The following is a 24,048-nucleotide window of genomic DNA, read 5'->3' on the forward strand; positions in this document are numbered from 1 at the left end:
GGCATTTAAAATAAAAATGACCACGAAAAAGTTTACATGCTGCACAATTTGTTCATTGCAATTCTGAGGACTCTCTCTTTTTCAGACTAAATAATCATAGATCCATATCCCCGATGTGGGATATTGATTACATTTTTGCAGTAAAGTAATTTTTAGAAAAAAAAAATTGGGAGTTTTTTTACACTTGCTTGTTTACCCTAAGTTCTAATTAAATGTTCTGTAGATTGAAACTCAAAATTTTAAAAACTTTTTACATTAAATACATGTTCATGTATAAATCATGATGACTGTGATATGTAAATGTATTTTATTGAATACATGTATTAAGTTCAACCAATACTATTTTGTTTTTGTGATTTTCAAATGACTTTTGGACGTTTTGGTATTTTTATATAGTTGTTAGATGTCCCCTTCCTGTTCCCCCTCCCACTAGCTGTTCTCTATTACATGTAAGAAAATTAATATGAATATATGAATCTGAACATTTGTTCCTTTTCTTTGATTAATTTTCTTCTCTTTTTTAACTTTGTGGATAATTAACAGACAGTAATCAAGTAAATTCCATTGAAAAAATGAAAGCAAATCAGGAGCAGAGAAAATCAATTCGGAGCAATTGGGTGCAATGGGGGAACAAGCATCCCATGTAGACCTTGTATAGCTATACCCATTCTGTGCTCCCTCTTATGATTTGGCAAATATTTATGGTTACATGTGATTTTCAGTCCCATATAAAATAAAGTATTTTTCCATTTAACCCTTTCGCTGCCAGCGTAAATTTTTGAATTGACAAATAACGTATAGTCACACGTGTCACACATAATGATGTTACAATAGTTGTGATGTTAATAAAAAATTGCGGGTTTACGGTGTATCCAAGACGTGAATGGCACCTGCATTATGTATACTGTAAACCAACTTTTATTCACGACAACTTTATTTCGCGATTTAGCAGGGGTAAACTAGTTCGCGACGATTAATTTGTGCGATCAAGCCTTTTTGGATCTGTTATTTATAGACACATAACACTCTAAGGACCGGTTTGCGATGAGAAATATTCGCGATGACGAGGCTCTCGCGAACTTCGCGAAAATTTCTCGCACACTAATAAAAGTTGGTTTACAGTAATCTTAACAAAGGGAGTAAAATCAATCAACTTAAAAATAAAATTTCTTTCAATAGCATATGCCATTAAATAATAAAAAATCAATTGTCAAAGACACTTTACCTATTTTTAAACAATTGTTTTCTAGTACGAACTTCGAAAATTGAGCATGGAAGATTGAATAGTCTTCACTAGTCTTTGTAAGTCTCTATTCTTTTCCCAAGTAAATTATATTGTGAAAGTTTTACCTCAACCCTTTTAAGTATTGTTACTTTTTATTTTCAATCTGTGTAGAGTACATATTTAAAGTAAATACATTGATTTTTGCTAGCATTGTCATGAAACCATCACATAATTAAAGGAAGTGGATGCGCATTCTAAATTTAACATTTGCAGCGAACAATGTTCTTTCGTTTTAACTTGAAAAAATGAATAATAGAACAGCATATTTCTTCCTTTTTGTTTTAAATTAAATGTCCTCTCTGGTCTTAAACAGCAAGTTGCCCTATAAAATTTTCTCAGAAATCAGTGGCAGGATCAGATAGTCAGATACTGTATTGATGTGTGAAATGTTGTCGTGGCTTTTTCATATTTTTAAAGAATCCTCTTTTATTTACTTACTTTTTAAATTAATTTGATTTTTAATTTTCTTTTTTTATTTTTTAAAACTTTATATTTATTTTTCTTTGTACTTTCCGGAAATTCAACGGTCTTCCAGTTAATGTTTAAAACTATTTTTCCATGTATTTTTGACGCTTGATTTTTTAAAACATTTTCACCTTGCTGTAAAGCGTTTCAATCACTTACCGACGTGACGTCAGAAGACGACTTGTTGACGGAGGAGATTCGGGACTGTAGGACGACAAGTGATCATTCATCTCAAAATAACTCAGAGATATAGGTATGGTTAAAAATCTTAGTAGGGAATGAAAGAATTTACATTGCTTTCCTCTGTCTAGGTCAAGTGAAGAAATCTGTGTTTAACTGCATGCATTTGATGAATAGTAGTGACTTTGCGCGCACTCGTCTGCTCTCTGTAGTTCAATAAATCGGGGATTCATCAATCATGACCTTTAACAAGTTTGATTGTGTTTGATTGACTTTTGAAAACATAACTTTAAATGCATGAATGCATTGATAAGATTCATTGGCGAGATGTGTATGAATTATGTGGAAGTAGACAGGGATGAAAAACTTGTATACCTCTCTAAGGAAAATAGAATTGTGTGACGTGTTATATGGCATTTTGATGTGAATTTGAATTCACCTAAAACCAATTTTCTCCTACTCAGTATTTGTATTAGTTATGTAATTTTTTATATATATAAAATGTGTCTGCATAATTCTTGCTTCATCATTGTATTATACTCCAGAAACACATGAACAGGAACAAAACAAATTGTGTCTGATTAAAACTTCAAACGCTTTCAGACAAATTTATACCATTCCTGCTTTAGTATGAGATATTAAAGAAAACATAATGAACATGAACAGATTTTAAGGAGAGACAGGACACATGCCACATGACTCAAAAGACAGATTACGTCATAGTCGATGCTGATGTACATGTTAACGTTGTTAAAATCAACAGTTCTTGTGTAATTTTATTCTAAAATTGCTTTGTTAAACATTTATTTTTAAAGAATATATATATATAAAATTTTTAAAGATCTTACCAACATTATAGATGTTGTGAAACTGCCAAATTCAAACAGCCATTTCTCTTTACCCTGCAGTCTGGCGTCAGTTACGTCATAGAAGTAGTGTTTGAATTCTCAGTGCAGCGAGAACAAGTACACACATTAGCTACACCAATCATGATCAGTTTTATTTCATAATAAACAGGTCACAATCAATGTATCGTGATAAATTTCTGAAGCAGATTTTTTTGTAGCAGAAATTTATTCTCTCTAGTATTTAGATAATTGTGCATGTTAATGTTTTCGTGTGACGACTCACAATTGATATCCTGCACTCGGAAAATGTAAACGTGAATCGTTTTTATCATGCTTACGTCTAAATCAAAGATGTCTTGTGCAACATTGAGGTAAGTTTGACCCTGCAATATTTATGCAGTTAATAATTACAATGAATGAATGACATTCAATCGTAAATTTAGCAATATTTATTGACAGAATTTTTTCCAAAATGAGGTTTTGTTGTTGAAGCTGCCTTGAAAAATGCAGAAATTATCCCAAATATCTATCTGAAATTAAAACAAATGCTTTCAGATAATTTAAACAATGAATATTCTGAAATATTTGAGTAATAAGTGTTATCTAACATATGAATTGTGCATAAAAATTTGCATTATATGGACTTCGTAATGGACCGGTAAACATAAAGTATCAAAACTGTACAAACACCTAGTATATAAGGTGATATTTGTGAGGTGATATCTTTTAAATAAGTCAAGAAATTTCATGACAGGATCATTTTAAAATGTTCATTCATATTATTAAATTAGTAATATAAAAAATACGAAAAAAATTCATTTACAGGAATTTTTCAGCTCAAGGTCTTGTTCCTTCTTAAATCGTTAAATGATATATTAGGGGGAAAACATTGTGTTTTGCTACATGTAATTGACCTAACAAAGAAAAATAACTTATGTGTAAGTTTTTCTTGTCTTGTAAATCCACTATAAAACATTGGGGTAATGCACAAATTAAGAGGAAATAGAAAGAAAAGAAAAAAATGAAAGCCTGTCTCTTTTTTTACTCAAAAGCTAAATTCAAGGTTAAAATTGTCAAGCCTCTAGGTCAAAACACATATACTGATAAACTTGGAATTGATGGTTATTACATATATCACTGTATATTTATGTGTATTAATTAACAAGAATCCTGTAAGTTTTCATAATTTCTAAGTTTAGTTGAGCTCAATATGTTGTAATTCCTCACTTCCAGGTAATAGAACAAGCAAGTTACATAACCTACCCCGGTACTTATTAGTGTTTGTCACATTTCTACACTGGAGTGAGGTAATATATATTTCATGTAAACAAACAGATCAATAATTGTATTAATCCTCAGATAAGGGATTTTTAAAGGTAATTAAACTTGAACACATGCACTATAAGTAAGAAGGGATACATTTTTTCAAATTGATTAAAAAATTGAACTTGTTAATATTTTTTTTTGGACAGAAAAAAATGTATGGTATTAATTATTTCAAATGTCAACATCAGTATAAAAATGATCCTGTTGATTTAATACTATGAGTTCACTGGTCTTATATTGTAATGATCCATAGACCATAACAATTTGGAACTGCATTATAGATATATTTTTAATCTTGTAGTTAAGAGTCATTGACATCTTTATGTATATAAGTGAACCAAAAAAAGTTTTGAACACTTTTTTCCTCCAATATTTATGTTTAGATATTCTGAAGTTTACATTTTATGATAAAAATCAAAATAAAGTATTGTATGTACTTAACTATTTCATTTTTCATGTCAACTTATCCTGATAGAAATAATATTAAGTGCTCTTGATTTGGATAAGAAATTTTAACCATTTAAATTACCTGAATAATCCTATGAGGGGCCCCACAGGTGGTAATGTTTGGACTTTGGACTCCAGCTTTTCAGTGCTCTAAGTTAATGTTAATCAGTTGGCATGCACATTGGAGCTATTGTATATATGCAGTTCATAAAGAGACACATTTTATAAATAGCAAACTTGTGAACTTCTTGGATTGTCCAAAAACAGTCACAGTATGTATGCTTTGATCAATATATATCTAAAATTAATATTATTTAGTGAAATATTCAGTTCCATTTTACATGTCTTACTGTTAAAACTCTATTAGATTGTTATATTTTTATTTGTTGATTAAACAACTCCCATTTAATGATTTTAATTGATCAAAAAATGATTATATTTCATTAAGATCCTTTCAGTTTCATAAGAAAGTTTTGGGACTTTGCTTGAAAACTGAATGAATTACCACAATTACGATCTACACATGTATAGATAGACTCATGAGACCTTTGAAAGGCAGAAAATCTATATTTCTTTGATGTAGTTCATTTAATGATATAAAAGTGTGCATTTTGATGTGTAATGATCATGTGATTTGAAGAACAGGAACAGAGATTTTATGCATGGATAAAATGTTTACCTCAATAGGCAGTCATGCTTAACAAAGCATGTCATATTTATGTCATGCTGATCAGCTGTTTACCTTTTGACCTACTTATGAACTAGTGTAGTACCCTGAGTTTGTATACCTTTCACAAGCACCATGAGATTAGGTCATTTTGACCATTACGTGTCAACCATGAATAGACTTGTAAGCATTGAGATTCTGAATCAACTAATTACAACATGTGGTACAATGTGCCTGTACTGTTCTTTTCTGTTTATAGCAAGAAGAACGTACACAATAGTTCTTAGATGTATGAAACTGGCTATTTTGACCGTTGAATTATTTTTCTTATTTATTTGTTCTTTTTAAAATATTTTTATTCGTTATTTTTTAAAGAAAAAAACATTTTTCCCTCTGTGGAAGGTACATCATATGGTTACCACTTTTAACCATTTTGCAATCTTTACAGCTTCTGAATTTACAGATTTAAATTAAAAATATGTTTCATCATTGTTTATTCCATGAAAAGAATCAAATAAATAAATTCAATGTAACTATAATAAGTTGCCACCCCCCCCCCCCCCCCCAAAAAAAATGATTAATTAATTGAACAGCTAATTTTTATGAAAGCTTGTTCCCACATGTATTCCAGCTTTATATGGCTACATTGTATCTTGGAAACAAACTTTACAAAGACCATAGTTTTTAAAGGATTGCAGAGCATTAGTAAATGCCTAGTAAATTATTCTTCCTTAGACATTAGCACTACATTATTTAAACATTCTGTCAGAGGAAAGTTTTTGAAGAGAAAAGTTAATAATTTATTGTACACTGAACAGTGATCATGAGTCAGGGTGACCAGGAAGAAACTTCAGCTAAGTTATATATATTGATTCACAGGCATGTATATAAATTATGCCGTATTTCATATTACATCAGTGAGAATATCTGGAAGAGGGACTATTAGCATTAGTTGGAAATGGAAATAATCCTAATTCAATCATCATAAAATACATGTCTATTTCCATCATCTTCAATTTTTGGCACTGACATTGCATGATTTTAATTTTGATTTATGATGCTTTTCTAAACATATGTAAGAACTTGATACATATAGATTTCTATTTTTTTTCTATAAACTTGGGTAATGTAGTGTTTGAAGTAGGTCAGAGAATAAAGATGACATGGTTGCATGGGTCGATTTAAAAGAAAAAAATCTCCATCTGAGACTTGATCTCTTAGTTAACAATTTGAGCATGTGAAGTTAAATGGAAAAAAATACTTCAGAACTTGTTTAAATAGTTTCTTGTGAATTACTTTTTTGTTTGGAAAAAGCCTCTCGTGAATTACTTATTTTATTTAGAGGATTTGATTAAAAACTGCTTCCACATTTTACATAAACTGGTATATTGATTTGGCAATTTGTTTATTATGACAACTGCCTTTTAATTCAAAAAGTGGCAGGGGTTCATTTGAATTAGTTTTATTTCTTTTCTTTGAAATATTTTAAATGGTATAAGCATGATAAGTTAATGTAAATTTAAAAGTTTTATTACCAGGATACAAAAATCTTCCATTTCATAATCAACACCATTTCATGTAAAGTGGGAAAGCTTTCATGTGTTAAAGCAGCTCTAGTTTATGTATGTTAAATATTGTGGCAATGTTGAAGAAGTTATCTGAACATTTATGCTTATAGTCCCAGATTATACATTCTCTAAAAATTGATCAGTATGTAGCAGTCTTTACAGCAGGTTTGATTGCCCTTGACGTGGTAGCTCAGTAGAGCACCTGAATGGAGATTCAGGGGACCTGGGTTCAAATCAATGTCTGGTCCAGCATTTTTCTCCCCTCTTGTTACATTTGGTCCTGTATTATGCCCTGGAAGTGATAGGTAAAAGACCTACCAGGGAAGAACCCGAGTAGGTGTCTTTTGGGGAGAGGGGGATGAAGAACTTTAAAGAAGGGGGAATGTGGTGGTAAGACAGGTTTGATTGCTAGTCACCAGATCACAGAGGTAGATCACTTGTTTGACAGGAGATTCAGGGAGCTCATGTTTGAATCCCAGTTTGGTCTTTCACATTCTTTGTCCATCCCCTCCTCTTACAAACTAAATATTTTTTTAACATTAATAGTGTGAATTTCTCAGTAAAAGAAAATATAGGGATGGGACACAATGATAAGTTACAGGATGGCCGTGTGCTGATTGTTCAGCCAATCAGATTTCTGATTTACTAATGAATATTTATGTGACCTTTAGGTGAGAGTTCCTGAACCTCCCTGTCAACATGGCTGAAGCCCACTCCGCTGTGGCGTTCTCGTTCTCCGTCACCCATGAAGGAGTCAATGTGGACGTCAACCACGAGGCGCTGAAGGCGGTGTTTAAGAGTGGTATGAGATCCATCAAAAAGTCCCTCGGAAGGATCAAGGTAAATCCAGGATAGGGTAATTCTGTTATTTCTGGCATCAATTGTGAGAACATAAATCATTCAATTTGAAAATAATTTTGGATTTCCATATAGAGTATTCTGCTATTTGTAGAAAGTTGTTCTAAAATTCAACAAAATTAACAGTGAAAATCTTGTTTAAAAATCCTCCATAAAATTTTTACTGGTTTTTATCATGACTTAATTTGACATCAATAATGAAATCATTATGATAAATTTTATGTTATCTTTCCAGAACCAGATGAAGAATGGTGTGTACCCTGCCACCCCCATGAGCTGGCTGTTTGTTCTAACTTTTGTATTAGCCTTCATCTTGGCAGGAGTGGATCCATCATTTGGACTGATCAACTGGATAAAAACACACTTGCCTTGGTCAGTCAATAATTTTACTGTTTATAGGTTGTAAAGTCGGTGTGTAGTCCTTCTTTACATGTAAACTTTCAAAACTTCAAAAAGGTGTGACTCTCTGTTAAAGTTTAAAAAAAAATATTTTGATAGAACACTTGATTGTGCCACAGCAACAATTCATGTGTAATGAGTTTTTTTTTTTTTTTAGATAATTTTCATAAAATTATACAGACTTTAGGTTACCCCTACTTTGTTTTTCTTATACTGTATACATGTGTAATATAAAAATATTTGTCTGTATTTAGGTTAAATACCTCACCACCTCTTGTCGCATTCTATGGCAGCTGTATAGTGTTTGCTACCTTAGTATGGCTGGCCAAGGCATTCATATGGAAGTACTTCCTACGCATCCTGTTAAATTACCATACCTGGATGTACGAAAGTCGTGGACCCATGTCACTGAAGACCAAACTATGGCTGGTACGTCACAGAGTGGTGACAAATTAATTAAGTTTTACACTGATGTTAAAGTTGTTGAACCAGAGTGTATTTTGATAATTTTAAAAAATAATTATGTAGAAAATTACTTAACATTTTACATATATATATTGATTATTAACGTGCTTAAATATATTATTCATATATTTTAAATTATCAGGAAATTTTTTAGCAGTTGTCTTTGGAAAAAATTTTGACAAAGGGAAGTGCCCCATTTCAGATTAAATCTAATCAATGTTAGACAAACATCCTTAAAAAATTCCATTTAATTTTAAGCCTGCACTTTGTAGCTGTCATTAAATGTCTTTGATAAATCACTACATTATTATGTCCTTCTGTTTTTAAGGGCTTGGTGAAGTTGATGGGAGGAAGAAAACCCCTTCTGATGAGCTACCAAGCCTCATTACCAAAACTATCTGTACCAAGCATCAGTGATACCATGAGAAGAGTAAAATACATTTCTTATAATTTAATCTTACTTTCACAAAAGCTAGTTAAATGTTATTATATGGGTCTAGATTGTTATCTCTAATATTTTAACCATCTTGACAAAAGGATAAAAAATGAAGGGACAAAACACATGCATTAAAGTTACTGAATTTTAGCATTTTCTTTATCTTTGAATCAGTCAAAATTTGTTATTAATCAATAAGATTTTGTTTTATTGTAGTACTTGAGGTCTGTGAGACCACTATTAGATGATGAAAAGTATGCCAGGATGGAAAAACTAGCCACAGAATTCAAGGAGGGTATTGGGAACAAACTTCAGCGGTACCTGGTGTTGAAGTCGTGGTGGGCCACGAACTACGTATCTGATTGGTGGGAAGATTACGTTTACCTCAGCGGAAGATCGCCTCTTATGATTAACAGTAACTTTTATGCAGTGGTACGAAAAACTATGGGGTCCAGGAAGAATACATTGTATTATAGAATGTTTGGGTTGATTGAAAAAGAGAAATTAAAAACAAAAGCTTTCATTAGATTTTTATTGAAAGGCAGATATGAAAAAAAATTGCATTGATATCGATGAAATATTTAGATGGCATTACCATTTGCTTCAACATATATTTTTTAACTAAATATTAAAAATATGTTATATTGAAAATTATGGAAGTGAATTTAGCTGTAAGTACCTGCTTTGTATAGTCATTGTTTGGAATATTTTGCAGGATGCAGTTTTCATCCACCCCACTACCAAACAGGCTTCCAGAGCAGCCAATATTATCTATGCCATGTTACAGTATAGGAGAGAGCTGGACAGAGAGGAACTCAACCCTGTATGTACCCAACCCCCCCTTTTTTTAAAAGTATTTTACCCTTGATGTCTCGGTCCCAGTTGGCATGATATAACAAGGTTTAACTGTATTTTGTTAAGTTTTATTCCCCACTTTTCATTTAATCACTCTTTATTTTAAATGTTTGTTAAATTAATGTTGAATTGCAATGATTTTTGGAGATGATGGAATAAAGTACCTGATATAAGTGTTGTACACTTGTTTTCCAGATTCTACTTAACAAGACAGTACCACTGTGTTCAGCTCAGTATGAACGTCAGTTCCAAACCACTCGTATACCTGGACTGGAGAAAGGTGAGCTAGGCTTGCTCTGAACACATGTAAAGTAACAAAGGGCTAGTCGGAGGAGGAAAATTAACGGATAACGAGCTGTAAAAGATAATTCCTGGGAATCATTAAATTTTGTGGTGGCTTAATATTTGTGGAATTTGATGGTATCCTGCAATCATGAATTCACACCCACAACAAACTAAGAACAGGGCTTTAAACTTTTGTAAATATAAGTGAATAAGTGGAATAACTTCTCATTGAACCTGCAAAATTTAGACAATCCATGAAAATTGGCCCCCGTGAATTTTAATGATTCCAGAGTAACTATCAGTATTGCACTGCAAATGATAATCAATTGTCAGATAATGCTCTGCAATGAAAATTAATTGTGAGATTTTATTCTGTATAAGAAAATTTACAGATACTGAGTTGTAAAGGATCCTTTGAATTTTCACAACTTTTTCTGAAAGAAATCCTTCATGTAAATTACATCATAGCACAGAAACTGTACTTGCTGTAGGAATGTGGCTTTCATTTGTATTCTTTTTTTTTCAGACAAGATAATACATTATAAGGACAGTAACCACATTGCTGTGTATAACAAAGGCAGATACTACAAATTGTACATCTACTACAGAGGAAGATTACTGAAACCTGTGGAAATTGAAAAGTAAATAAAATATGCTTAGTTTCAAATTCATTAACTAAATCAAGCAAAATGCCATTTTATTACATACCTAATGTGTATCACTCAATTTTACTGTTGATTTTACGCAATCACGTGACGTCGTGATCCGACTTTCCAGATTACCACACTGCGGTTTACCTGAATCCATATCACCACTCTCTGAAACTGATGACGTAGTATGCAAAAACATGACGTTGTCTTTCTTGCGCGTTAAAAAGTCCCTTGTTGTTATGCTTCGCGTCTCGTTTGATCTGATGATCCGCACCTGTCAACTCGACGTGATACGACCCTTCGGATCAAGATACTATTATAATAATATATATGTATAAACCTACAAAATCTTTCACTTTAGTCTAAAGTCTCCTGAATGCAAGACCTTTCCTGCAATAGGATCTGTTTCTGGAATGTAAGAAGTCTTTTCACATTTGACTATGTACCTGTTTTGAATAATGGTAAAAATTCAGCCTGTTTTAATTTGTAGGTCAATCCAGCAGATTCTTGATGACGATTCGACCCCTGCCCCTGGGGAGGAACACCTTGCAGCCCTGACCGCTGGGGACAGAGTCCCATGGTATCAGGCCAGGGAAGCATATTTCAGAAAAGGGAAAAACAGAGCTTCCCTTGACGCTGTTGAAAAGGTTGGTAAACATGGTCAAATTTTGTTACTGAAAAATAAAAAAACAGCTGTGGGTACCTCACTACCTGATTTATTCAGATTGTAAATTCTGTAAGTTGAAATTTTGTAATTTAATCCTCAGAGCTTTGCATTTTTGAGCTAAACAACAAATTCTTCAAAAGACTGGATAACTGCCGAAATGATATTTGTAAAAGGGAGATAATTCTGTAATCAATATCTTTTACAGGCAGCCTTCTTTGTTACTCTTGATGATGAACCACAGAGTTATGATCCAGTAAGTTCTCATTCTGTGTGATTTTACAAGTTTGTCAATCTGGGCATACATCATATACTGTAAACTAACTATTATTCGCGTCATCTTTTCTTCATGCTTTGTCCATTTGACAGGAATAAAAGTTGGTTTACAGTATGTGTTGGATGGACAGAAAATAACCATAACAAGAGGTTGATAAGATATTTTTTTACTGTATATAAAATTGAGATTGTGCAAAAATTGTACTGAGCATTGTCCCTATTTTATTAGACAGTTTCCATGTATGGGGTTATGGTTAATTATAGATCTCTATGAATCTGCAATACGTTGCAATTCTTTAAGAAGAGGGACATTATAAACTGTTCACAGACTTTAATTATCAATGTCAATTGAGATAGCTTTTGTAATTCTAAGAACCAAATTTTAGCGAGAATTTGAAATCCCAGAGGATGGGGAAGTCCCTAAAGAGGTAGTAGGATTTGTGATTTATGGAGTTACTATAAGGAATATAAATTGTACTCTACTTTTATGTGTAGCATGTCAAAAGACATATGAAAAATTATATTATCATGAATATTAAATATTAAATGAACATGACTGGGATTTTCCACTCACTTTTGGGAATGGGACCCAGGCCCTTGGAATTGGGAATTTTACAGAACTATGAACCAGAAACTTGATCATTATGATAAAGTTCTAAACAATTTCCAAATCTGACCATGTTTGAATTTGTGAATTACATTGTATTATCAAGTTAACTTCTGAAGTTCTTCTGCATTCCAAAATTGAACATGTGCAGTTCATTTTGGGGAAAAAGGGAGGGGTTTTGCAATTGGGAATGGGGCCCATATTCAGCCCTACAGGGGGTAGTGGAAAATCCCTGCATGATACTAGTATAACATCATCTCAATTCCTGAATATCATTCCTCAATACCAAGTGTTGTAGATGTTAAAGGATTTCAGGAACTGTTTTCTGTTGAATCCATGATTTCATTAAGCACATTATGATCATTTATTAAAATCGTTAATAAAAGATCAAACCTCCCAGTTATTGATATATTAAGCTGACTATATATTACTACATTTACCTACTCTACTCATGCATTCATCATGTAACCTAAGTTTGTGATATATAATTACCCCGGTAAATGTTTAGTAGTTCTTTGTTGTTAATAAGAACTGAAAAGATACAATGTACTTAAAAATCATTAATTTAGGTTGAAACAGTTAATATAATGTGTAGTTTTAGTAACGAAAATTTTAAAAGAAAGTACTGAAAATAACTTGAATCATTGAATTGATTTTAAGATTTCAACAATAAGTGTTCCATTAAAAAAAACCGACATCACTAAAAATTCAATATAATTACAGAAAGAGCCGTCCAAATTGAGCCAGTTTGGGCGTGCCATGCTCCATGGGAAGGGATATGACAGGTGGTTTGATAAATCCTTCACGCTGGTGGTCACATCCAACGGCAGGGTGAGTATTTATCTGATGGGGCAGTAAAAAAGGGTATCTCATGGGAAAGGAGACTATTTTAGTTTGATCTCTTACGCATTTATTTGATATACCAATGTATTTTATTTAATGTCTTTTTTCATCCTTTTTTTTTATTTTTCTGAACTTTCATGCATTAATTTCACAATCAAATTGTGAGAATGTTTTCTCATAATTTGTCATTACTTTAAAATTTTGATTTTTCACAGCATAAATGACTAGTGATCCTGCTTATTTTGAATGTTATCAAAATAATTGTAGGTTGGATTCAATGCTGAACATTCTTGGTGAGTTTACATTTTCCTAAAAAACAAATACATTGATATGGCAAGAGATGTACCATTTCTGGCCTTAAATGCTGGAAACATATATGTAAAATAGGTATAGTTTCTTAGTTGGTTTAATACTTACTGGATCGTATTGAATAACTTTTTATATCTGATTTCTATTTTGAAAGTGTTTTTTTTTTTTTTTAAATTTTATAAACCTAATGAATTTAAGTGCTTTTGGCACTATTAAGGGAACAAAATCTAACTGTGCCAAATTGGTGGAATTTAATTTAGTTTTGTATTATGAATTATAGTTTTAAAATTTGTCTGTGAGATGAAATTTATATTATTTAAGTATTGTTTTGAACTTAAAATTATGAACACAGTAATTGAATTGAAGTCATAGTGTGAAGTTTTCTGTAATAGGTAAAAAAAAAAAAAAATATAAATTTCATTTCACTGTGTTACATGTATTTCAAAGTTGATATGACTTTTAAGAAAATCTGAAATGTATTTGAAATGTTTAATTTTGAATTGAAAATTTTAATTTGTTATTTTGATATGAATGGTTATATATTTGGTTTTTGAAAACGTGATCACACTAATCTAATATCTATGTTGTGTGCTTGTGTGCAGTGTGACAATACAATTTTCAGTTTCCTCTTTTTCTGCTGTTCCTAATTTTCTGATGTATCCATAACAACTTGCGAGTGATCTCAGATGTCAACAGAGCCAAAAATCAACAGGCCCTCTGGCTCCAAGGCCATAGAACTTAGACGAGCTCACCTCACACTTCTACAAAAGGAATATATATAGTGAGATTGAGATTAAAATTGAGCTCGTCTAAGTTTTATGGCCCCTGGGCCAGGTCTTGAATTGAGCAAAAACAGTTTGGCTTATTCCAGCTAGTTCATGATTCTGCCTTTCACTGCATATTGGTGTATCTTGAATGTTTGACAATGGCACAAAATAACGAGACTTTCACGTTTATAGGGGAATTAAAAATGAAATATTGAAGTTTAATAATCAATGTGTGTGACATTAAGGATTAATGCTACAAAATATTATTAATGTATTATGGATTAATGCCCGATGAAGGACTAACTGATTTATAATTATGTTAAATCTTTATACGTGTAGTTTTACTAAAAAATCTTAAAATTCCAGTAACTACAATAAAAGGACTCTAAACCATTATTTCAAGTGCAAACATAACATAATTTAGATGAGCTTGCTTGCTAGGATTTTTATAATTTTTAGCTCTACTGGTCAGAGACCAGAAGAGCTTATGCGATAGTAATGCGTCCGTCGTCCGTCCGTCTGTCTAGCTGTCCGTCTGTCTGTCTGTCTGTAAACAATTTTTCAAAATGCTACTCCTCCTACAGTTTTGGTCCGATTTCAATATAACTTGGCACACAAGTAGACTACACTAAGATACATAATTTTGTGCATCGGTTTTTGATTTCGATGAACGGTGTTGCCGTGGTTACTAAAAATAGAAATTTCTGTGAAATTCTTTCAAAATGCTACTCCTCCTACAGTTTTGGTCTGATTTCAATATAACTTAGCACAAAAGTAGACTACACTAAGATACATAATTCTGTGCATCGGGTTTTGATTTCGATGAACGGTGTTGCCGTGGTTACTAAAAATAGAAATTTCTTTGAAATTCTTTCAAAATGCTACTCCTCCTACAGTTTTGGTCCAATTTCAATATTACTTGGCACACAAGTAGACTACACTAAAATACATAATTCTGTGCATCGGTTTTTGATTTCGATAAACGTTGTTGCCGTGGTTACTAAAAATAGAAATTTCTTTGAAATTCTTTCAAAATGCTACTCCTCCTACAGTTTTGGTCCAATTTCATTATAACGTGGCACACAAGTAGACTACACTAAGATACATAATTCTGTGCATCGGTTTTTGATTTCGATGAACGGTGTTGCCTTGGTTACTAAAAATAGAAATTTCTTTGAAATTCTTTCAAAATGCTACTCCTCCTACAGATTTGGTCCGATTTCAGTATAACTTGGCACACAAGTAGACTACACTAAGATACATAATTCTGTACATCGGTTTTTGATTTCAATGAACAATGTTGCCATGGTTACTAAAAATAGAAATTTCTTTGAAATTCTTTCAAAATGCTACTTCTCCTGCAGATTGGGTCTGATTTCAGTATAACTTGGCACACAAGTAGACCATACTAAGATACATAATTCTGTGCATTGGTTTTTATTTTGATGAGTGGCAAGGATCATTTTTCTATTTATTGCTGATTTAAAGTCTCAAGTCCCAACTGCTACTTTTCTCTTCCTTTGTTTTAAGTATAAACCAGTAGAGCTACAGTCTCGACAGAGACTTCTGGTTTTAACTCATCAGTGAATTTGTCAGCAAATATAATCATTTGACAACATTCTTTGACTTTGACAATTAAATGAACAAGACATGGTTTAATATTTTCTGCTTCAGGTCATACATAATATATACATCTACCTAAATAGGTTATATCTGTTGATGATTTATTTCAAAAACTACTATATTTATATACACAGGGCTGACGCCCCTATCATGGCCCATCTTTGGGAGTACAGTACATTTGAGGACTTTTTTGTACAAGGGTATGGTCAACAATGTGGATGAACATTCCTTTAACTTGGGCTAATATGTAGCTTACTCGTTATGTTATTTTTATTAACAATTCACAGTTTTGTCTGTTCAGTGCAGAATTTCTGTAACAAAACCCAAATTACTACATTATCTTCAAATGGCAACTAACTACATGAATTGTCTATTCAATAGCTTTTGCATGACATATTTACCCTCCAAGTTATTCCTCTTGGATACCATGTAGAAGGTCAACATGGTATATTTTCTAATACATGTAATAAAGAAATCTTGACCTCCAATATGGCAGCCAGCAGGAAGCAGCTCTGATAAATTCACATCTACAGAAAAGCATATTGTTTGGGGGTTGTCATTCTATGCATATGGACACAAATTTTGAAGATTTTCTGTTTATAATTTTGTTACAGAAATACCTGTGTTTCCTAATAATTACTAGTTCTTACAATAGCGTCTTATGCAGTAGTAACTCCTTGTTACTGTTTTGGGGTGCTTACTTTTGATTTTGTTGTTTGGCTTTTGTTCAAATAATAGTCTATAAATATGGTATCTTGATATTATGGACAGATAGTAAAAACTCCAGAGGTGTGTTTGGAAGCATTTGAACTCGTAAACCCATATTTACAAATTGTGATTGGAAAAGAAAATATGCACTAAACTTTAATAAAAAGTAAAGTGACTGAAAATACAAATTATACATTGACAACCATTTTATAATATATTAGTCAACCGAATGAAAACAGGATAAATGGTTAAAGGCTTACTATCAGTCATATGGTAACATTAGTAAGCAATCTCTGATATAAACACATCTCTCGTGTATTTTCATTCCGATAGTCAACTCAAGATACCATTGATATTTCTCAGCCTGTTTGAATTTAATGCTTATAGCATGTTTGGATATATCCCAGCCCTTTCTGTTGTCTTGCTATCTTATATAACTTCCATATTTCTGTCACACACTCACAAAAACATATCAGCTGTTTCCATGCAAAAAGAGTGGTCCATTCAGCCCATTTCTATTTGCATTTGGAACTTTTCATAACAACATCTATGATTGGCTAGAGGTTTCAGCCAATCATTTTGCATGCTGTATTCAGAGTTTCCTGTACACTTGTTATAATCATCATCATGTGTAAACAGGGCAGACGCACCTATTATGGGACATTTATGGGAAGTGGCCACGGCGGACGATCGCACCATTGGGTAATGTCTTTACCATCCCCTTCTTTTAAGCCTCCTCCTAATCATAGGGTAGGTGTAATGGGTCCACACAGGTGGGTATGGACTAGATTATATTGGGGTTTAAGGCCCTCTTTCGATCTGTGTCTGTTAAATCACATCTTGGTGAGTTTACCCTGTTGGGCCTTAGTGAAGGAAAAGCTGAGAGGTGCAGGTATAAGATTGTCATCTATCCTTATGAAAATGTGGAAAAAATTGAAATATTGCTTAAAAAAATTTTGTATAAGACAGTGATTGAAACTTAAATTAATGTTCAATTATATACAGAATGCTTTCTTTAAAAAATGTACCAGACTAGTATGTTTTATTGCACTTTTATCATATGGTAAAATTAACGTAAAAGCTGTTCATTGAGACATGTGCAAGTTCAAAAAAAAAAGAATAGTTATAGCATATCTGCACCTTAAGGCTCTGTTCAAGTTTACTCTAACCAACACCATTCATCTGCTCAGTGGGGTTAAAATAATGTCACTTAATATATCCTCATCTTGTTATTGTTTATGTAGTTTATATGTTCTAGTTTTATAAGCTCATCCAATTACAAATTTCGTATCTAAAGATTTTTTTTTTTTTCAATTAATTTCTAAAGTTTGCTGCTTTTAGAAAAAAATGCCAATTATATACATAAAGTTTCAACTCAGATATCTTGTTCATGTAATTGTCTCCAATATTTGTTGAAGGTTGATTTTGAAAAATAATAAATTTGTTTTACATTACAGATACACAGAAGAGGGCTACTGTAAGGGAGAGATAACTACTCCTCCACCCAATCCTATCAGACTGGAGTGGGATCTGCCAAAACCTGTGAGTCCTTTATTACATGTTATGAAAGTTTTTAGAACATCTATGGAATGAATAAAATTCCAACACTTGTTATCTGTATAACCTGGATTGAGACAGTTTACACTTTATAAACCATGAAGTGGCTATATATATATGTATATAAGTTTATTTAATGCACCCTTTTCCTTACAGTGCCTGCAGGTCATTGAGAACAGCCTGGAGGCAGCTAAGCAGCTGATAGCTGATGTAGATCTGGAGTTGTTGGTACATAACCAGTACGGCAAAGGATTCATGAAAGTGTGTCGGGTCAGTCCAGATGCCTACATCCAACTCGCCCTACAGCTGGCCTACTACAGAGTAAGTCCTACATTGAGCTAGAAGTTAACTGCTTCTCATTGTGAATTGCTATAGAAGGTGTCATACGGTATAAATTTCTTTACGAGAAGAAGATGTATTACAAGTGTATGATTATTTATTTTAGCTCAACAAGAAGTTCTGTCTCACCTATGAATCCTCCATGACCCGCCTGTTTAGGGAGGGTAGAACAGAAACAGTGAGGTCTTGTACAGTCCTGTCATCTGAATTTGTGAAGGCCATGGATGACCCTGATAAAACAGTGAGTATAAAACAATTCAGAGTAGAATCCTCTATTAATAAAAGTACAAAAACTGCCAGAGATCATGATATCAAATACATGTTCAAGTACATGTATTTGACTAGTAAAATCATATTTTATTTAGGATATTGGAGATATATTTAGAAATATTTGAAATTTTGTTTTGAAAGCGTATTTGAGGATATTTGTATACTTCTAGTGATTTCCATGATAATAATTTTTCTTCTTGGAAATTGCAGAGGGAAGAACGCATTGCTCTCATGAAGAAAGCTGCTGATGTACACCAAATAAACTGTCGTAATGCCATGACTGGCAAGGGCATTGACCGCCATCTCTTCTGTCTGTATGTGGTTTCTAAGTACCTGGATCTGGACTCACCGTTTCTACATGAAGTTCTCAGTGAGCCCTGGCGGCTCTCAACTAGTCAGGTAGGGAAATGTTTCTGATCTCAACTAGTCAGGTAGGGAAATGCTCCCGCTCTTAACTAGTCAGGTAGGGAAATGTTCCTGATCTCAACTAGTCAGGTAGGGAAATGTTCCTGATATCAACTAGTCAGGAAGGGAAATGTTCCTGATCTCAACTAATCAGGTAGGGAAGTCTCCTGTTTTTCGTGGAATCTCAGATACCGGTAGTTTTATAGTGCATCTTGGAGATCTATAATGTGTCTATAGAGGGTGAGAGCATTTGTGTGGTGTTCATTGCATCTATCTTAGAGAAAATATAATGTTATCATAGAGAGTATTTAGAATTTAAAATCTGGATATGTTGAACACTTGTTTCTTGATTAATGAAGCTCCTAGATAATGATGATGAAATGTGTGATGAGGAAATCCTTTCTGTTACAGACCCCTCATCAGCAGACCAACAAGTTAGATCTGACGAAGCACCCAGAACACATATCAGCAGGGGGAGGCTTTGGACCGGTGGCTGATGATGGGTACGGGGTGTCCTACATCATCGCCGGGGAAGACTGTGTGTTCTTCCATGTCTCCTGCAAAAACTCCTGTCCTACCACTGTAAGTTATTATAACAGGAGGCCCATGGGCCTTATAGGTCACCTGAGCATTATGCAACAACTTTCCAGTGATTGAATTTGATTCATGTTTAAAGCCAGATGCTATGGCATTCACAATTTTGAAAGAGGCACCATTGATCATCATAACTATACTAAGCAGTTGCTTAGTTTGGTTACTTAATACCCATAGGCAGGGTAGGGGAACAAAAGATGCATTTCAACTAATCAGTAATATTCAGCAACAATCAGTAGTACCCCTACCACACATGAACCCCTGGCCCTTAGCCCTAGATCCACACTTTGCACAATTTTTGAAAAAGCATCCTTGCTTTTCAAAAATATTTGATTAATTTCAAACAATTCATTCATTTTCAGTATATAAGTTCAGCCTCCCCCCCTCTGTGGTACCCCTGACCCTGGGGCATGAAATTCACAATTCTGGAAGATTAGTGCCCTTGCTCATCATAACTACATAGGTTGTTCATCTGCTTAATACCCAGGAGCAGAGAAGAAGATTTTCAAAGAATTCATGTATTTTCACTATATAATCAATAGAGACCCGCCCTAACACAAGAACCCCTGACCCTGGGGCCATAAAATTCACAATTTTGGTAGAGGCACTCTTGCTCATCATAACTATGCACTTAGTTAGTTTATTTAATACCTAGGAGCAGAGAAGAAGATTTTCAAAGAATTCTTGTATTTTCACTATATAATCAATACGAGGGTTGTCCCGTTAAATCGTGGACAAGTTGTCTATTTTGAAAAATAATCATCACTGCGTTCTGAAAGTTTCACTACTTTTTAGTACATATATTATAAATATACATAGCAAATTTCAAATAGATATATGCATAAATAAACAAATTGTGATATTTTATGTTATGTACTGTAGCGCCCTACGGCGCACGGATGATAACGTCGACGTGTCTAAATCAGCGTCACGCTTCATGTTTGCTAAAATAAAGTGGGATAAGCCCCACTTAAATTTAGAAATTTTATTGATTTACATACGTGAGTGTTTATAACCAGTTAAGGAACCAATGTGGCACACTCATGCGATCTTCTGAATATTTATGAGCAAGTTCCGGACAGTGGGATCACCATCAGTCAACTAAATGAGAATCTCATATCGACGGTCGACAGTGACAGCGACTTTTACTATTACAATGGCAGTCTGTCCGCATGTTTTGTACTATGTGGGGACTCAATCAAGAAGACTTCGCTAAGAAAACGTCCATTTTAATTGTATACTAAAATCTGGTGATATTTTTCATATTTTCGTTCTTCCGTATTCATTTAAAGTCTTTTAAAGTGTCATTAAAACATCCTAATCTACCTGAACTGCTCTCCGGTGCGCCGTAACGTCATGAAACGTCGCCATTTTTCGTGTATTGTTTCTACAACTTGGCCATTTCGAATGCTCGGGAAACAGCCAAAATTTAACCAAATGCCTTGAAATTTTCAAAAAGACGATAGAATTGATTAAGGAATCGAATTAGGATAATTTTCATCCTAATCTTATGTATTGAAAACTTTTATTACGAATTAATACTTGTATATTCTCTAATACAAAACTGTTATTTTTACCGTGCGCCGTAGGTCCGTACCCTGTGCACCTTCAAGCAGAATAAAATCTTTATTTTTGTGTATATATTATCAAAAACATCATGATACACTTAAATATGATGAATAAACATTTACTGAAAATTTCAGCTTAGTGCGCCCATTACTTTTCGAGAAAAACGCTTTGTCCACGATTTTACGGGACAACCCTCGTAGAGCCCCACCCTAACACCAGAATCCCTGATCCTGGGGCCATAAAATTTACAATTTTAGAAGAGGCACTCTTGCTCATCATAACTATGCACTTAGATAGTTTATTTAATACCTAGGAGCAGAGAAGAAGCTTTTCAAAGAATTCATGTATTTTCACTATATAATCAATAGAGCCCCGCCCTAACACCAGAGCCCCTGACCCTGGGGCCATAAAATTCACAATTCTGGTAGAGGCACTCTTGCTCATCATAACTATGTACTTAGTTGGTTTATTTAATACCCAGGAGCAGAGAAGATTTTCAAAGAAATAATGCATTTTCACTATATACTTATTTAGCCCCGCCCTAGCACTACAACCCCAACCCCATGGCCATGAATTTCACAATTTTGGTAGAGGACTCAATGCTGATTACAATCATGCAAACAATTTGACTGCTTGATGTCCAGGAGTAAAGAAGAAGATTTTTAAAGATTGCATTAATTTTAGTGGTTTTGGCCCCACCCCTCAGGCCCCAGGGGGGCAGCGATCATGAAATTCACAATTTTTGTTCCCCTTCACCCATAGATGCTTTGTGCCAAATTTGGTTGAAATTGGTTCAGTGGTTGCAGAGAAGAAGCTGAAAATGTTCAAATGTTAATGCACGACGGACGACGCATAACGACAGACGAAAACAGATAGCAATTAGGTCTTATGTTTTTCAACAGGGAGTGTTCCTGTTATGTTAGTCGAGTGCATCAAAGGAGGGATATAACATCCCAAAACTTTTACTGTATCTTTGTAGACTTGTTGACAGTATTAAATTATATTTGTTATTTGTTGCAATAGTTATTTTTAAAGATTTAGTTGTCTTTGTTCAAATTAAATTAAATATACTCAAAAAAATGTATATATGATAAGTTTATTTTAACAAAACCTCATTTAAAGGGAAAGAAATCTGATTATACATTTATTTATTGTAGAGTTCTAAGAAGATGGTGAACTCCATAGTGCAAGCTTTAGCTGATATAAAGACACTCTTTGAACAACATTAATGTTGAGGATCAACTAGCAACTAGTGATATTTGTGTGGAAACTAATTTATTGATTTATTGATTAATTAATCAGACTTTTATTTTAGACTGTGTTCAGTATACTGTGTCCATTATTTCTGTTCAGAATTCACTAACATCAGAAAATATGTATTTTTTTCTCAGGAGGAAATTTTTAAATATGACAGGGATTACTATATATCTTGATATTTTTATTGGCATTTCTTTTCTAAAGTAAGCAAAAGGAATATTTATTGATGACTATTGAATTATAGCAAAAATACTTAATTTCTTGTATACACTAACAGTGTAATGTTTGATAATAGTTTGCATGCTTTCATTTCATCATACATTGTATATGCTGTACGTTTACTCTAAGTTAATGTCTTACAAGTGTTACAATGGAATTGGACATTGAAGCGCCATAATGCTTGTACTCTTTGTTCTTTCTGTGGAGCAGTGAACACGAAAGAGTGAAGTCCATTGAACTTTACCAGATATACCAAGTATACTTTAAAATAATTGTTTCAACAAGAATTATTATAGTAAAACTGTACATGCTAGTAGCTTTCTGTTTTTCTGGGACCATTTATTTTCTTAACTACAAAAAAGAAATAAGACAAGAAAAATAGCTTTTACGGCAAGGTTTAAGATTACATCAGATGCTGAGCCAGCATCATAGTAGAAGAATTGTACTTTGCTAGGCATTGCTTCAACACATCGTTTTCCTCCCAAATTTGTTAAATTCCTTCTTTCAGTTTTAATTTATTTAGCACAATCAATGCAATTATATTGGTTTTACAAATTCCTTTCTTTTTTTATGTACAAATTAAATGAACAATATTCAAATCAAGGTTTGATGTTGTGTATTAATCTGACATCTAGTTAGGATAGTCAATGCTAGACATTACTCCAACCTGCATCCAAAAAAATTAAATGTACTCACATGTAAATAATTCATGTTCTTCAGTTTTTACACATTTTTTCAAAGTTTGAGTTTTATTTTACGTTTTGTTTAAACATTTTTCATGTGTAGTTTTAGATTTTTTTTTTTGAATTCCTTGATTATGACTTGTTTTTATGTTCATTTTTTTTCAATGTCAATTCAATGCTGATTCAGTTATTTTAAAAAAAATATACAGTCTTTTTGATTGTCTGCATAGATGTACATTGTACAATATAATGTGATAGCATAAAAATGTACATACATTTACATTTTTTTTTTTAACTCAAACTTCCATAAATTTTTATTTCTGTCTCTGTGATTAAATTGTTAGACACTCATAAGTAATTGCCGTAATATATAATTATCAACCACAAAGATTTTTAGAAGAAAATGACCAAAACTTATTTTGTTTTATATGTTAATTTTTTATTGATTATCTGTGTTATATAATATTTTATGTTCCTGTAATTGTCTTAAAACTTCTCCACAATTTCTGTCAGCATATGTTATTTTCTAGTTTGCTTTGGTTTGGGATCTTCCATTTAACATACAGTTTGACAATGCTTATAGTATTCCAAGTATTAGTGAGTATTTGGATGTAGATGGAACAG

General features: G+C 33.0%; 1 protein-coding gene across 2 annotated transcripts; it reads left to right on the forward strand.

The window, feature by feature from the left end:
- Positions 1–1,904: 1,904 nt before the first annotated feature.
- Positions 1,905–24,040, forward strand: LOC134231260 (carnitine O-palmitoyltransferase 1, liver isoform-like). 2 transcript variants are annotated; one of them, XM_062713194.1, is made up of 20 exons: positions 1,905–2,003; positions 7,458–7,626; positions 7,880–8,016; positions 8,298–8,472; positions 8,837–8,938; positions 9,161–9,376; positions 9,660–9,767; positions 9,995–10,079; positions 10,611–10,725; positions 11,225–11,381; positions 11,607–11,654; positions 13,005–13,112; positions 13,392–13,417; positions 15,958–16,023; positions 17,989–18,073; positions 18,245–18,409; positions 18,534–18,668; positions 18,908–19,096; positions 19,514–19,684; positions 22,423–24,040. In XM_062713194.1, exons 2-20 carry the CDS (start codon positions 7,486–7,488, stop codon positions 22,492–22,494), a joined length of 2,301 nt encoding a protein of 766 aa, XP_062569178.1. In that variant the 5' UTR covers positions 1,905–2,003; positions 7,458–7,485; the 3' UTR covers positions 22,495–24,040. The 2 variants fall into 2 exon arrangements, with proteins under 2 accessions (XP_062569178.1, XP_062569179.1); XM_062713195.1 differs by lacking the exon at positions 15,958–16,023 and adding an exon at positions 17,171–17,233.
- The last annotated feature ends 8 nt before the right edge of the window (positions 24,041–24,048 follow it).

This window comes from Saccostrea cucullata, unplaced genomic scaffold (genome assembly GCF_032062105.1).
Source record: "Saccostrea cucullata isolate Sc308-1 unplaced genomic scaffold, CSIRO_AGI_Scuc_v1 ctg4595, whole genome shotgun sequence".
Lineage (NCBI taxonomy): Eukaryota > Metazoa > Mollusca > Bivalvia > Ostreida > Ostreidae > Saccostrea > Saccostrea cuccullata.

Coding starts and splice junctions, on each gene's coding strand:
- LOC134231260 (XM_062713194.1), top strand. CDS start 7,486: ATGGCTGAAGCCCACTCCGCTGTGGCGTTCTCGTTCTCCGTCACCCAT. Junction 8,473..8,836: donor TGAAGACCAAACTATGGCTG/GTACGTCACAGA, acceptor TCTGTTTTTAAG/GGCTTGGTGAAGTTGATGGG. Junction 19,685..22,422: donor AAAACTCCTGTCCTACCACT/GTAAGTTATTAT, acceptor TATTTATTGTAG/AGTTCTAAGAAGATGGTGAA.